This window comes from Halichoerus grypus, chromosome 1 (assembly GCF_964656455.1).
Source record: "Halichoerus grypus chromosome 1, mHalGry1.hap1.1, whole genome shotgun sequence".
Lineage (NCBI taxonomy): Eukaryota > Metazoa > Chordata > Mammalia > Carnivora > Phocidae > Halichoerus > Halichoerus grypus.
In genome coordinates this window covers 92,673,434-92,689,496 of record NC_135712.1, presented here as the reverse complement: position 1 = coordinate 92,689,496, position 16,063 = coordinate 92,673,434, and the positions used below count along the sequence as shown (strand labels likewise).

The 16,063-nt window shown below is 40.2% G+C and overlaps 1 protein-coding gene across 5 annotated transcripts in view; it reads right to left on the bottom strand.

Annotated features, from left to right (window-relative positions):
• The window catches only part of TNIK (TRAF2 and NCK interacting kinase), a 382,741-nt gene that overhangs the window by 31,085 nt on the left and 335,593 nt on the right, over positions 1 to 16,063 (bottom strand). For 3 of the 5 annotated variants that reach the window (XM_078069267.1, XM_078069253.1, XM_078069258.1), the window contains 4 exons: positions 13,985 to 14,148; positions 11,844 to 11,941; positions 10,969 to 10,992; positions 5,199 to 5,383 (listed from right to left, as the gene is read on the bottom strand). In XM_078069267.1, coding sequence (XP_077925393.1) covers positions 5,199 to 5,383; positions 10,969 to 10,992; positions 11,844 to 11,941; positions 13,985 to 14,148 — 471 coding nt within the window. The remainder of the gene's footprint in view (positions 1 to 5,198; positions 5,384 to 10,968; positions 10,993 to 11,843; positions 11,942 to 13,984; positions 14,149 to 16,063) is intronic. The other 2 variants (XM_078069254.1, XM_078069265.1) reach the window with 1 other exon arrangement.

The following is a 16,063-nucleotide window of genomic DNA, read 5'->3' as shown; positions in this document are numbered from 1 at the left end:
AGTGCTTGACTGGGGTATGTCAGCCATGGGGGGTATAGGAGCCAACTGAAAGAGCTTCCCGTGGTTGAAGGTGGAATAATTTAAGCAGCAAAATGAAGTATCGGATCATAACCCAAAGTACAAAATAAATATCCATGAGTCTATATTGATATAAATAAATGACTGAATAAATTAATAAATGGAGAGGAGATAAATCTCTGCAGAATAATTTCAAATAAATTATGTAGAGACTCCATCCTAAAGGAACGTAACTCCTCACTCCTTAAGTGCAGGCTGTGCACACTGGCTTCCTTCCAAAGAGTACAGTGTGGAAAGGGAGGAAAATTACACTACAGTAGAGACACCTGACAAGCATTACCTCAGCCAGATGATCAAGGTCAATGCCAATAGTCCTAAGTCACATTTATAGTACATACCCTTGATATGAAGTGATAAAAACGACGTGACCTCTGTGATCTTTCTCCTCCAAATCCATAACCTTAGTCTAATCACGACAAGAACATCAGATAAATTCTGGTAGAGTGGAATTCTATGATATTCCTAATTAGTACTCCTCAAAACTGCCAAGTTCATTAAAAACAAAGGAAGTCTGAGAACCTGTCACAGCCAACAGGAGTCTAAATAGATATGATAACTAAATAATTAAATATAACATGGTATCCTGGATGGGATCCTGATGCAGAAAAAAGGATTTTAGGTAAAAACTAAGGAAATCTGAATGAACTATTAAAGTATATCAATTTTGGTTTATTAATTATAACATGTACATACTAATGTACGGTGCTTATTACAGGGATAATTGTGCAGGGGGTAGGAGGAGTAACGGGAACTTTGTACTATCTGCTCAATTCTTTTGTGAATTTAAAACTGTTCTAAAAAAATTAAGTTTATTAATAATAAAAGAATGAAAAAAAGGCAATAATTTAAAAAAAACACTCAGGCCAAAACAACTAAAACATTTTATAGTTAAAGTAATCCTTTGTTCTAAAAATTATTTCCAAGATAGAGTCTGGGTGAGAACAATTAGTTGTTCAAATTCCTGTAAAGACTATAACAAAACAAAACAAAACACGTCCACTGATTAGAAGGAAAACTATAGGAAATTTACTGTGATTAGGTCACAGGTTTAGAACAGTAATTTCCTCTAATAGGATTTGTCAAAGTGTTCCTGTAGGTACTGATTTAATTAATTCAATTCAATACACATTTATTGAACACCTGCTATATGAATGGCCCTGGGTTTAGCATTGGGTAGTGGATATAAAAGCTGAGGAAGGGGCGCCTGGGTGGCTCAGTCAGCTAAGAGTCTGACTTGATTTCGGCTCAGGTCATAATCTCAGGGTAGTGAGATTGAGCCTCACATCAGGCTCTGCGCTGGGCATGGAGCCTGCTTAAGATTCTCTCATTCTCTCTCTCCCTTTCCCTCTGCTCCTCCTTGCTATGCATTCTCTTTGTCTTTAAAAAAAAAAAAAAAAAAGCTGAGGAAGTCATGGCTCCTGAAACTAAAGAGGTTAGCATCCGGAAGACTGTACAACCATGACATGAATACTCAAATACAAGGCTGGATGTAAGTGGGAATGCAAAACAGAGGGAGAGGTCATTGCAAGAAAAGGCACAACACTGGACAAGTACAAGGCATTTATTTGCAAGAACTGATAGGTCAGTTTGGCTGGAGCATATGTTGAGGCAATCATGAGCCCCAGGGATGAAGAGGGTCATAGGACACTAGGATACAGCATGACCAGAGCCACGATTCTACAACATTAGTAAAACCAGACTGGAAAAATGGCCAGGAGGGCAGAGAGGACCACAGGCAAGGGAGGGGAGCACTACAACAGCCTGGGAGGGCAACGGGGTCAGAACCATGGCTTTCCAGTGATGACAGCATTTTATAAGAATAGAGTTGGTCTTCAGGGACTTTGATTTATATTTATTACAGGATAATCAAAAATTGGTTCAGGTATGTACGCAACTCAAGGGCTATGCTAGCAGGAGATGGTCCTAATGGTTAAGACTGGGCCTCACATGTCTTGTTCTGAAGCAGGCACAGACACTTGAGGGAAGGTGCTGATGCAAGAGGATGCTTCTTCAGCTTGCTTGATCTGATGCAAATCAACTTAGGCACTTTTCCTTCCCTTCCTCCTGTTCTAGAAAGCTTTTGTTTTTTTCCTGATTATAAAAATAGTAAATGCTCATCATGAAATTGGGGATCTACATAAAATAAAAACCACTCATAGTTGTATAATCCAGAGGTAATCACTTTTATAATTTTAGTCTATTTCCCTCCACCAATTATTTTCCTATGCATGAGGCATTGGGAAAGAGTGCAGTTGGTTAGGGAAATAATCTTAGTTATGCACACTCTTATAGGTTCTACCTTATACTATAAATATGAAACCAGCACTGTCCATAAAAAAAGTTGTTGTTTTGAGCATTAGTATCTACAGCTGTTTGTCTGAATGGCTGGTCTCCATTTCTGAGAAGCTCTTTTTGTAAACATTTCATGGCAGTGAACTGTGTTGATATATATGTAGCACAGAATGTAAAGGGTTACACTTGTATCGTGCCTTGTCTCTGAGTAGATCTCCTATATCATTAAATATTTTAAATGTTCTTTAGTGGATGATCGTTTTAATCTGCCTAAAATTTACGAATTCTTCAAGAGACATGTCAACTTTTGCCTCCATTATAGGCATTCAATGATAGCCCATTCATTATTTCTGGATGGTATAATAGATCCTCTGAATTGCTTTACCAGTGTCGAGTCTGTTCTTTTTACAGATCATCTTGCCAAAATAATTTCTCTCAAACATAGCACTGATCATGTCACTTCCCAGCTCGGGGGGCCTTCCATGGTTCCCAACGGCCACCTGATAAAGTGCACACTTCTTAGTCTGGTTTCACTGGTCCAGACCACCCCCCTCCCTGCCCCCATACACCCGACATTCCTATCAAAGTCAACCTTCTGTGCCTTTACTTCAATTTCCCCTTGCCTGAGATTCTAATATTGCCCCACGTTCCCTCTATCTTGATGACAGTTATTTGTGAATGTGTCTTTCTTCTGGTTTGGGCTATAAACTCTAGGAAGCCAGGACTTGCAATTTCAGTTCAGTGCAATTAAATATAAATCAAAGTCCCTGAAGACCAACTCTATTCCAGACACCATGCAAGGTGTTAAGAGTACAGAGATGAATGAGACACAATCCTCACCCTCAGGGATCTCAGAGCCCAGAGAGGGAAACAACATGTAATAAATATCCTGATTCGAGCACTACATGAAGCTGCAAGAATACACTCAAGATCCATGGGCCACACGGCAGAAGGTACAGGCTCTCTCTGTGCAGGCTGGGCTGTAAGCAGGTGATTTCTAAAGGGACAGGAGAGTGCCAGACAGCAGAGAGGAAGTGCAGCATGGCCTATTCCAGCAAATTTTGGAAAGGTGGGTATTTCTGTAGTGAGGGAAGAAATGGATGTGCCCTTGGCAGGAGCAGGGTCAACACTGTCAACAGCCTTGTAAAATATGACAGCGCTTCAAAACCAAATGTGATTAAACATCTCTTCCAAGGCTGTCTTTGGTCACTCTTCCAAATATTTATATTAGTCTGAAGTTTCTGCATATAATCTTGTTTCTCTCCAACTAGAATATACACTTTTAGAAGGCAGAATGCTTGTGTGTGCCCTTGCTGATTGTCTCAAAGCCCTCAGTATGGTGTGGAGCACAGAGTGGAAGTTTTAGCAATATTTTAAATTCACCCCTCATCCTGGTAGTTGTAGGCTCAGTGCTTAAAGGGAATTTGAGACATCTGTTAGAAAAATTAACCAAAGCTGAGTCAAGATAAAAACTGAAAGGACCAGCATATTTTGCAGAAATGTTTTGGATTAGTGATTTTGCCTCTAGAACAATTTTATTTGCTGTTAAAAAAGCAATTTAATGCAATTTGTTTCAAATGTCATATTTTAGCATATTTATGGTTGTCAATAACTGTGTAATCAACAGCAGAACAACAAGTATAAATTTTCAGCTATGATAATTGGATTTGCCTCTCAGAATTGCTTGTATATAATGACTGTTAATCAATGGAGTACATTCTCTGCAGACTGGTCAGCCCTCTCTCTCCAATCTCTGCTGGACAGGACAGTAATCTATGACCCTAAATGGCATCTTCTCTATAGGGAGTAAGTGTAGTGTGATGACCAATATTAGTAGCTGAGCCAAAGAAATGGAGGTGAATGAAGAACAAAGTTGGAATCATCAGTGTCCCACTCTGTCAAATTTATAGCAAACCAGAGCAACAGCATCTTGTCTTTATTTGGGGGAGGAAGCAAGAAATGGATGTGAGTGTGATTGTCCAGATCTGTTTTTTTAAACTGGAGAAGCAATAGGGCAGGGGAATTCTGTCATAGGACCCTGTCCAATGAGAAAAAGAAAAAGTGAGCCTCCCCCTCACAAAACAAAGAAAAGAGAAGAAATAAAGGCTATAATACAAGTAAATAATAAGGGAAGTGTAGGTAGGCATAAATACAGGTATAAATAGCCAAAAGGAGACTGCAAAAAAAATGGACAGAATGTAGGGGGGTGTGGGGGGGGGCAAGTCACAGGCCACAGAGAAAAGGATCACATAAGACAGACAGTGAAGAAGAAGAAAATGATAACAGGGTTATATTTAAGTCAAACACTCAGAAGGTTCTCCACAGGATGATTTGACTCCAGCATCTTTCACTGGGAGGCTAACCCACACTGTCATGTGCATTCCTCCTTATGTATGGTGGTGGTGGTGGTGGTGGGGGGGGGATGATGGAATATGTCTCCTGTTGTTAATTTTAACTCCTAAATGTCATTATCCATAATTCCACTCTTGCAGTTCTAGGGGGACAGGCAAGTGCCAACAGTCTGGTTGTCAATATCATTTTCCCTGGGGATGACAAGAACCACGAAAGTGTCATCAAAGGGGGAGTCAATCCCACAAGAGTACCTGGATAAAGCCTAGGCAGTAGGAACACTGCTATGTATTCCAAGTGACGGTGTCTGTGGAGAGAGCTAACTATAGGACTATGCTCTAATAAAAAACTCAAATCCCCAAAGCCAGTTGATCCTGCCAGAGACCCATGAATGATCCTCTATTTAATTCACATTTCTTGTCCTTTCACTTTGGAGACCTTGCCCGCCCCAGCCGACATGTGAAAAGCAGCCCTCTTACATGAGTCTGGGTATGTCACTGACGGCCACCGTCCCGTCGTGGGTCTCGCTCTCTCCATCTTCCTCCTCTTCATCACTACTTTCCGACTCCTCACTGGAGGAGGAGTAATCAGTCACCTTCTTCAGCGGGCGGTTTGTTTCTTCGATCCGGAGTTCTCGTAATTCTTTGGCTAATGCCGTCAGGTCCTACAAAAGAAGAGTTCGTTCGGTATGTATGAGTTGTAGAGACGACCAAAGTCACATCTCTCAGCAAGTCAGTGTTGCAGCTTAAGCAACAAGAAAAGAAAGCTCTAGATAGAACTGTTACAAACATAGTGGCGGCATGGAGCGAAGAAAACGATGTTTGTAGCACAGAGAAACTAGGAAAGAAAGATGGAATAAATTTAAACTTTGTTCAAAACCAATGGCTAGACTGAGACGGTTCAGTTCTGAATACATGTGTATATATGTGTGTGTGCGTTGTGTGTCTACACATATATACAAACGTTGGGTTCTCATTTTATTTTGGGAAGGTGAAGTGGGTCACCCTCAGAGTGAAGGGGAAAACACATGGGCTGAGCGATTGTTCCCCAGGATTCTGGGACTCCTGCCCAAGCCACCGTCATGGCCTTTCCCCTCTTTGATTGCTACTGTACCAAAATCTAGCATCAGTCACAGAACAGAGCAATTCTCACGGTTCCAGCTACTACAATGACTCATCTGGTGTGTCATCATTCCCTGGAGAGCAGAGGCACCGCATCAAATAATGGCCCACCCCAAAGCCCAGTGCCGCTGAAACTTACAGCCCCAGAGCTGAGTTAATCAAGACGAACGACAACCAAAAAAAAAAAAAAATTTCTTCCAGAACGATAGGTGTTTCATTTTCCTTTGTTTAAAACTACAGTCACCTGGCAGAAACCCTCGTGAGGAATACTGAAATGAATGCACAGACACCACAAAGGAAGAGATCATTTTTCAGGTTTCCATGAGTATGATGCAGTCTTCAGCCTTATGGATGTGATGATGTGGTATCTAATCACGAGGCACATTGCAGGCAGTGTGCTGGATCTCTGACTACCTTTGACTTCACATGCTTTCCGAGCAATGCAGAGGGCAGCAGTCCTGCAAAAGCATGGCCGCTCTAATTTGCACAGGTTACACTGCCCATGGCGCATGGCATGCAATGAGGAAAAAGCAATTGGACATCAGTCTTACCATTTCTCCCTATATTAGTGACCCATGTGGGAATCAGAGCATTCAGTGAGAGACAGGGCATTAGGGAGAAAGAAACTCATTGAAAGATACTAAATCCCACAGTTTTCTTATGGCCATATTCTCTCTTTATTTCAATTCAGAAATGTATTTATTTGTCCAATTCGCCTGAGGTCAGATTAGAGCATGTAGGTGATCTAAATGGCATCTCCTAATCTACTTGGTTAGAAGAAACACCGTAAGGAGTGGGTATAGTTAAATTATAAATGTAATTTTGTTTGGGGGAGATCACAAATCATCATATTTCTTTACCGTCCCCTCTATGTCAGGCATTACTATGTTGGTTAAGAGTAGAAGAGGAAACATTTTAGGTGTTTCATTTGGTCTAGAAATTTGGGAAGTTCAAGGTGGTAAGTGAAGGAGTCATTTCTTCTAATTTCAAAATAAAATCAAAGGAAAGCAATCATGGCTTTTAAATTTGTTCTGAAGTCACTTGAATTGAAGCACCTGAAAAGGGAAGCTTTTGAAAATTCAAGTTGTGCATTTTCTACCCAAACATGCTTGCTGGGCTTTTTACACACATGCACACACGTGTGGCCTCAATCTCAGTGGATATATTAACCCCATCTGTGAAAATGAAAATAGAATTGTATTAAAAAGACTCAAAGGTGTTTAAATATAATGTATACTGTTAAAGAAGAAAATTACCACATAGATAGAATTTTATGCAAATTTATTTCTTGTTTCTTTGGCAATAGGCCAAAACAGGAAGAGGCAATATTCAGATTTCAGCTTTATACTCCTTATTTCCTCTGGACATTGCCAATGTTTATCTTTATCAAATTGAGAAGATAGTGAAGGGTGTGCAATACTTGAGCACAGTGGGAAATATAGTTTAGATATTTGTTAAAGCTATGAATAGAAAAGGATATTATAATCATCCAAACCAGTAAAATAATAACAGATAAATTTATTTTGTATTTTGTCTTCTATATGTTAGGAGCATGTTAAGTCTCACCAAAGAATGTAAAGCAATTAAAATGTTACTTATCATTAAAAAACGCATTTATTATAATTTAAAGAGAGAATATGGTTTAAAATAATTTATTTTTAATGTCAATAATCCTGAGTAAAATATAATAATATTAGCTGTGATTTATTTAAATTTATAATACATTTTCCTTATGGGTTCATTCTCCTTATCTCTGACATTTCAAAACAAGACAAACGAGATTTGAAAAAAATCAAAACTCTTTAGCAATATTTAGCCAGTTCAAAGCCCATTGATTTCAAGAAACTCTCATTCGTGAAAATGACCTATTTTTTTCTAAACACTGTATCTAGGAAAAGTTTAAAGTTCTGACCTGTTTTATAATTTCATTTTTAATTAGAATATTTTTTTTGTTTCTACATTATTAAAAAGCTATCTTTCTTGAAACACTGAAAGTAATTGCAAATTCCTCTTAAGTTTACTTGGTAACAGCTTGATGAGACATATAGGAGACTCCCAAGGTAACAATAATGAGTAACTCAAAGGTAAATACCCCAGTCAAAGAAAATTAATCTCCCATTACCAGTGGTCTACATGCTTAGCTGCAGTTTTGTTCCTTATCCATCCACTCTGGAAGAATTTACAGTAGCAAAGTTATAGAAAATAGACACGATCTAAAACTGACACCACTGGGTTCAGATCCATTTTCATACATTTTATTTTTTGACAATACCAATTTTCTCTATATAATGAGTTTTTGTGGTAATTTACTGCTTGGCTGTCTCAAGCCTGGAGCTAAAACGTATTAAAAAAGAAAAAAAAGTGCTATTTAGCATGAAAATATTTGAGAAATGTATAGTATAACTGAAAAAGAAATAGAGCAAAATGGTAAGATTTTTTGACTATACAGTAAATGAGAAGATAGGAAGCTCTTACCCAGAAGCTTCTTTGCTATAACACTTTTTAGAATTTGGTATTTTGTTTCATTAAAAAAAAACTCTTATTTAATTTGACAATTATGTATACTTTACCTAAAAAGGTGCTCTTTTAGGTCTCTTTTTAGAACAACGTAGTTTATTTAGATTTTAGTTCAATTTTTTGAACTATTAAGGTAATAGTTAAAAATCTTTAAGCTGGTCTTTTCTTTATGTATGAGAAGAATTTACTTCCTTTTTAGGAAATCTTAAGAAATGACATTGGGGAAGTTACTTAACTTCAGTATCCTCACCTAAGAAAGAAAGGTTTTAGACTACTAGCTATTGTTCAAGTTCTGTCCAATCTGTGGGTGTGCTCTGGAAATTTTCAGATTCTTACATAGTACAAACAAACAGTGCTACAGCCAGTGTTTGCTTATGTATCTAATATTCATGTCATATGTTTAATTGTGCTAAAATAAAGAGGATATTTATTTTCAATGATTATGTTAATCACAGACTATATTGCACAATCTTATATTCTATTAGAAAGGACTGCCAAATTAATGGACACTCCCTCAGATCGATGTTCATGAAAAATCAAACCATTAGATTAACAATAACAAGCAACACTTTTTTTTCAGAGTTTTAAGGCTTTTCATTTCAATCCTGGGTTATCTAAATGGCCAGTCCCTATAGAAGGAAGCCATATCAAAACCTAGGAATGAAGATGGGAGAGAGGTTTATTTAATTCAAGGTTTCTCAACTGTGGCACTATTGACATTTGGGGTTAGATCATTCTCTACTATGGGATGCTCTCCTGTGCCTGGGAGGATGTTTGGCAGAATCTCTCTGCTTTACCCACAAGACACCAGTAGGCACTGCTTCCCACCTCCAAGTTGTGACAATCAAAACCGCCCCCAGATTTTGCCAAATATCTCCTAAGAGCGGTGGGGAGAGGAGGGAAAAGGAGAAGAGGAATGTCCCTGCTTGAGAACTACTGAGTTAGGTAGAACCAAGTAATCCTGTATTTTTAGTGGTTTAGATCAGTGACATTCAAGGGTAGGTAGGGTTATCAGAATCACCTGGAGGGCTTTTTCCGACCACACACAGTTCCAGAGATTTCAGTGTATAGCTAATATCCCCTCAATTACTTATACTTCTGTTGCCCCCTGTCATCTCTGTCCAGTGTATGAGAGTAAAGCAAAATAAATAAAGTAATTTTTTAAAGCCTAAAATATCCAGAAAAAGCCAAAATATCCATCTGGTTAACCAGCTTATGAGATTTCCCTTGAGTTGCACACACACACAACCATTTTATTGGCAGCCATGGCACCAGAATATCGTTCTCTTTCTTCAACGATTTGGGAGAAAATTGATACAAGTTGTGATAGTTGCTGTCCTTGTGATTATTATGACGGGAAGGGCCAGGCTTTGGCACAGAGCAATGAAGAACACCCTCCGTTTCCTTTCTATAAATGCTGTCCACACACTGTCGACATGTAGAGTCACATTTTTTTAATAAGCAGCAACCCTTTACCTAAGAAATAACGTTCTAAATCACTGTGAATGGTAAGGTGTCCTAATTCTGAAAAACTGAGGCTCTTTGGTAAAGATCAGATGCATAGGAACGTGCTTCTTCTACCTGCCAAAATGGCTCCATGTGTCAGGCCCAAAGCTTAGCATGAGGACAACCTCTTGGCTTTACACTTCATAAAATGCTCTCGCACACATGATCTTGAGTGATCCTAATCAAGCTTGTGATCGAGGCAGAGCAGGTGTCTTTATCCCCATTGCACACATGAAGAAACTGGCCCAGAGAGGTTATGAGACTGGTCCTGGCCAGTTACTTATGGGGGGGGGGGCTAGAATTTGAATTTGTTGACTCCAAAGCCAGTGCTTTTTCCATATCATTTCACAAAAATGGTGCTCAGCAGAGCTATAGCCGTAAAGCCTTCAGATTCCATGCAGTTAGGACTCTTGGCAAGGCCTGTCTCTTAAAAACAACAACAACAACAACACAAATCTACTATGCTGTGTTCATGCAGGTCTGACAAACAACAGAAGGCAGTCATCCTTCTTAGCAAGCTACCTAAGATTGACAAAGCCATATATTTTTCTAATGGAAAAATGTCTCCACAGATAAGGAAATAAAGTCACTTAACTCGTCAGGATTCATTAACTAAAGTTGATGTTGCTGCTGATGCTGTAGTTAATGTTCCACAAAATTAATCTAACCCAGTAACTCCTTGTTCACAAATCACACATATAAATTTGGAGTGCTTTAGAATGATGTCTCTCTTCTTTGTTAGTAAAACTACCATCCCCTTTGCAAAGCTGGTGAGTACAGGTTAAGAGCTAGGCTTTGCTATTGGAAGATGCTGGGATGAAAAGCTTCCCAATAATAAAGCACTAATGCTTATCTTTAGCCAGACTGGAACACTGGAAGAGTGACATTTTGTTTGGCTTAAAAGGAAGGTCTCCGGAGCTTCCCCCGAGTGTCTGAGGGCCTCAGGCCGGCTGGGGTTGAAGGGGCTTGCCTTGCAGCAGCCCCTTCCAGAGCACTGAACTTGAAATCTGTCATCCAACAGGCCACCTCTCTGAATGTCAACATCAGGAAATCAGCTTTATATTGACATCTTGTGACAGCATGACCAAGAAAAGGTGATACTAACCTCATCTATCGCTTTCTTATAGCTCTGAGATAGGAGGAACCCAATCCAGAAGAATCCACAGGAGGGGGAAAAGCCAGAAGAAAGGCAGCAGGTTAGACACAAAATGGGAATTGTTAGTACACAACTGATAAATGCAAAAGAGCAGAGAGAACCTCAGTCCTGAATGGGGCGAATCCCCTTCAGGATTGCTCTCACTCTGCTTCCCGACTTTAATACGTATGAACCAGAGTAAACCAACAAGTCCTCACATTCGTTTCATAGAAAAGGTTCTCCGCAATTTTAAAGAAAGTAAGTGGATATTCACTCATCCCAAATTAATTTCCAACTTTCAAATGTCAGCTTCTACGCTCTTCTTTCTTTCGCTAAAGCTATTTGGGGTCTGTCATGTCTCAGCAAGGAAGCTAGATTTCAAGTTGTCAGGCCCCTTGTCAAACCATGCTTATCACATTTTGGTCCAGAAAAATATAGTCCTGAAGGCATGAAGAACAGCAAAAATTACATTAATTCATACAGCAAATGATCTGGGGAGAGGGCGGAGCAGACAACAGAAACCCACAGAAAGTGCCCCCATCTCCTTAACTGCAGCTCCACATCTTTTTGCCAAAGCTGCTGAGTAGAAATTACGTAATGATAGGAGTTATTTCTCCCCCTTTTTTATTCTCTAAAGTAGTGTAATGCAAAATGCCTAGAGGCAGATAAGCAATCCAAGATCTGTTCAGTTCTTTCCTAATCAGGTATGACTTTCCTTCTGGATGCTTCTAGCATCCATTCTTCTTCTTAATCTCAGCAAGTTCTGTTTCATAGTCATGAGTGTATCCCCAACTACTTGATCCTGTGGCTTCTCTGGTAACTTAAGAGAGTTCAAAAGCACTCACAGCTGGTCGACTAGGTCGGGTAATGTCCCTGGATTCTTCTGGCTTCACTTTGGAAGGCTCGTGGGGGAGCACAGGCGATCCTTCTGACTTACTGTTGGCTAGATAGAAAAACAGGGGCCAAGAAAAATAATGACCATCACAAAGTGTTGACTCAAGTTTTGCAGTTCAGTGGTGAGTCATCCTTCAGGATTACTCAGGGGATACGTCATTCATTTAGGCAAATCTCAAACACATCTGTGAAAAAACTGTTCATGTTCAGGCAAACGCATTTAGGCTTGTGACCTGGAAGTCACTATTAATCATAAGAAAAACTAGCGAGCACCACTACCACCACCATTTACTGAGTGCTAAATGTGCATCACACGTAATGCTAAATGCCTTCTACATCAACGGTCTCATCGGATTCTTGCTCCAACCCAACGTGTGGCACTCTTTTCCCATTTTACAGTTCAATATAGACTTTGAGAGATGGCACACTAGCCTAAGGTCATGCAGAAATTATGGGCAGAGCAGGGATTCTGTCTGGCTTATCCAAGTCCTATTCTCAGCTATTACACTAAACCAGCTTCCGTGTTAACATTCTATGTTTGGTTATTTCTTTTACCACTTATCCATCAGGTTAGTTTATTTTGATGCCATAGAAACCCATTTTATTTGATGGAATGGTTTTTAAATGGGAGGCGGGGGTTGTCGGGGTCTCTTAAGGAAAAAAGAATGAAGTGGGGACAGGAAGGAGAGTGTTGGTGACAAAGGGGAAGAGCCCCAGGACAGAGGTACAGAGCAGGGATGGGGGAGGGCTCCCCAACAGCTCCAGAGTGAAGAGCATCTCTCCGATTTAATTATAGGTAGAGAAAATCAATCTGGCATAGGAGAGATTCTTTTATTTTAAAGTGGTTTTCCTGGGCAGAAACAGTCCAGGGATACAGCGGTGTTCTTAACCCAGAGGACCTAGGGGCCAAAGGAAAGAAGATAAGAATTAAACCCAAACCAGATCAGAGAATTAAAACGGTATGTGTAACTTTAGTTTTCTTTAGTTTGTTATAAGGATATTAAGTTGTTTATGAATAGAAAAAAGATAAGCCAATGGCAGTTTTCTAAATTAAGTAAATTTATATTTGGATTAAAGCAACAAAAGGACATATGACTATGGGCTGGGCCACCGACGTCTGAAGAACGCATATGGGAGCAGTGACATCCCAGTCCAGAGACATGAGCATCGCATGCCAGGTTTCAACCTTTTCAAAATGGACATACAGTGATTTTACTTATTTAAAACCTTAAAAAGATACTAGATGGCCAACTCTGGTTGTGTCTAATGAAGAGGCTAAGAAAAAAATAAAGGACTGGTTGTTTTTTCTCAGGCAGAGTAAGTTGTTAATATTTGTCAAATTGCACTTAAAAAAGTTCTGGTCTTTCTTACTTGGAAGCAAAATTATCTTCTGAAGGAGGTTGTTCAGAAAGAATCACTTTTGTAGCAAGAAATAATGTGTTGTCATGTGTAATTAGCTGGACATGCTCTTGTTTTTCACAAGCTTCTTCATTAATGAGAACTGCACAGTGATGAAAGACTTGAATAAATGGTCAGAGAGGCTCATTTTTTATTCCTCTTGAGTAGGAATAACCCAAAGAGTCAAATATACTTTTTAAGTCAAGGAGTTTACTTCTTCTCTAAAGTGCATATGTATTCTACGTAAGTCTTTACCGAATTCCACTTTGAGAGATCCCTAGTATTATGGACTATATTCAGAATACCAAAAAGGGACGATTGGCATAATGGGAAGAGGATACTTGGGGGTACATGAAGCCTGAAACAGGCAACAAATGGAAATGGCAATTCAGGTGACTCTCAAGTGATTATCTTTTCAAATAAGACCAACGATCTAAGATCTTCCTGGAAAACAATGTCACCTGCAATGAGCAAAGATTTAGTGCAAACTCTGATGTCGCACATGAGCCTGGGGCTGGTGGTTCTCTCATCTGAGGAGGACCGAGACTAAGGGCGGTTAGAGGACTCTGCAGCATCACACGGTGGTGGCCACGCCAGGCACGGGGGTCACAGAAGCCGGGAAGCGCGATGAGCCCATGCCCACGGCTCTCCGGCCCAGGCGGTGCTGTCAGGGCAAGGCAGGGGGAGAGCTCACCTCGAACTCTGGTCCGTTCACTGGACCCCGCTTGCGAGCCAGGCTGAGAGCCTCCTTGGGAGCTGGGCTGGGAGCTCGGGGTGCTGGAGCTGGAGGAACTACCACTGCTGGTCCTCTGCAAGGGGCTCTCCAAGACGGGCTCAGTTCTCCGGAGGTCGGGGTTGCTGTACGGAAGGCAGAGCATGGTGACCACACGTTCCAGACCGCGCCATTCATAGACACAAGCACAGTCCAGTCCCGCCCCGGGTACGAAGGAGCAACCAGAGCCCTTGTGTCACCCCGCACGGAAAGGGTCAACGGGAATGACAGTCATGTTGTCCTCTGTGGAGCTCCCAGCCTGATACTGCTGATGGGATGGACTCTTGACCCAACTCCTGGGTCATCATGCTGAAGTATTAGCTCTGAAATGGTGCTCTTCAAAGGAGGCTTTCTCTTAAACCCTTATTCCCCTGTTCATTGTAAAAAAACAAAAAACAAAAACAGAAACAAAAAAACCTTGAAAAATAATAAAAGAAAAAAAAAAAGAAAGAAAGCAAAACATGCAATCTCTGACCCAAGAGAAATCCAACTATATTCTACTATTTAGTATAGTATCTTCTAGGCTTTTTTCTTTTGTATGTATGGAAGCATGCTCTATGTTCAGTTTTGCAGCTTGCTTTTTCCCCTTAACACTGCATTGTGAGCAGCTTCTTATGCTTACAAAAACAACAGTGGCTGCTTAGGAATCAGTCCATGGATGAATTAGTTTAACCGTTCCTCTACGGCTGGATATGAAGGTACTTCCGGTACACTGGCCGGACACATAACACTGAAATAAGTATCTCTCCAGGCATACAAACACCCAATCATAGCTCCTTCCTGGACCTGGAGTTCTTGGGTGGAAGGACATGAACTGGGATGTGTGTGTTGCATATGCTTGTATGTGAGTGTGTAATGGAATTACCAGTTTTCGCTGAAGTGTATGAAATGGTCCAGCTTACTGAATTCTTAACTACGCTTTATTATGAGCAGTTTGCTGATTTGTAAAAAAAAAAAAAAAAAAATCTTGTTTTAAAACATTACTATTGAGGGAGAATAATTTTTATTCACCTTTATTTACCATTTATAATTCTTCTTCTGTGAATTGCTTAATCAAGTCCTTTGCTTATGTGGTTAGTGGCATATTTGCACTTTTAAAATTTCTTTCAGGAAGGCTTTATATACTTTGGCTCTTATCAAAGGGAGGTGTGTTTTAAAAGAATTATTATTAAGTGCTAGTTCAAGAACAAATGCTAGTAGTCCCCACTTGTGATAAGACCTTACGGTGTTATTCACTTTCACAGCTTAGCTGCCCCCCAAATGGTGGTATTCATTTGCTCACTCAGTTGGTCCGACCAAGCACGGGGTCAGGCATTTGAGAGACGGTGATGAATAAGACACAGCCCTGTCCCCGCCAGCGTAGCCAGGCACGCACGGCCAATTCCATCCTAGCTCTGCCTGCGGGAGCACGGGACAGTATGGGAGCGTGGAACAGGGCCACCTGGGCCCCTTTTGGTGACTGTGGAAGCTGTACTAGGACAGTGGTGGGAAACCACGGCTGAGGTTTTGATGATTTTGGTATAAAAATAAGCAGCCTCCTCAAAGTTTCCTTTTTAATTTATAACTCTTCCTTTTTAATTTATAACTCCTAGGCATTTTCATTTTTCCTTCAGACTTACACAATGCTGGGCCTACATGGATAATTTAGCGAGGCCTGAAACTCAGAGCTCAAATCTACTGCCAGCCACCTGCCCCACGGACCCCTATGTGTTTCCCATGCCTTTGGTTCTCCAAACAAAACTGCACACCTTTGCTAACAGAGTCACCATAGTGTGATTGGAGACTATGATTTTAATGCAGGAAGTCATGTTAAAATGTAATTTTATGCTTTCATCTTGCTCTGCTCATTTTGAGAATGTCAAGTGCACTCTGAACTGTGTTGGGTCTCCCATGTTTCACGTATAAAAATGAAAATCATATGACCTCTTCCCTTGAGACATTTGCATTTTAGTATACCAAAAATCTGGCCACAGAATAGCCATAATTATAGCAGCTACTAGA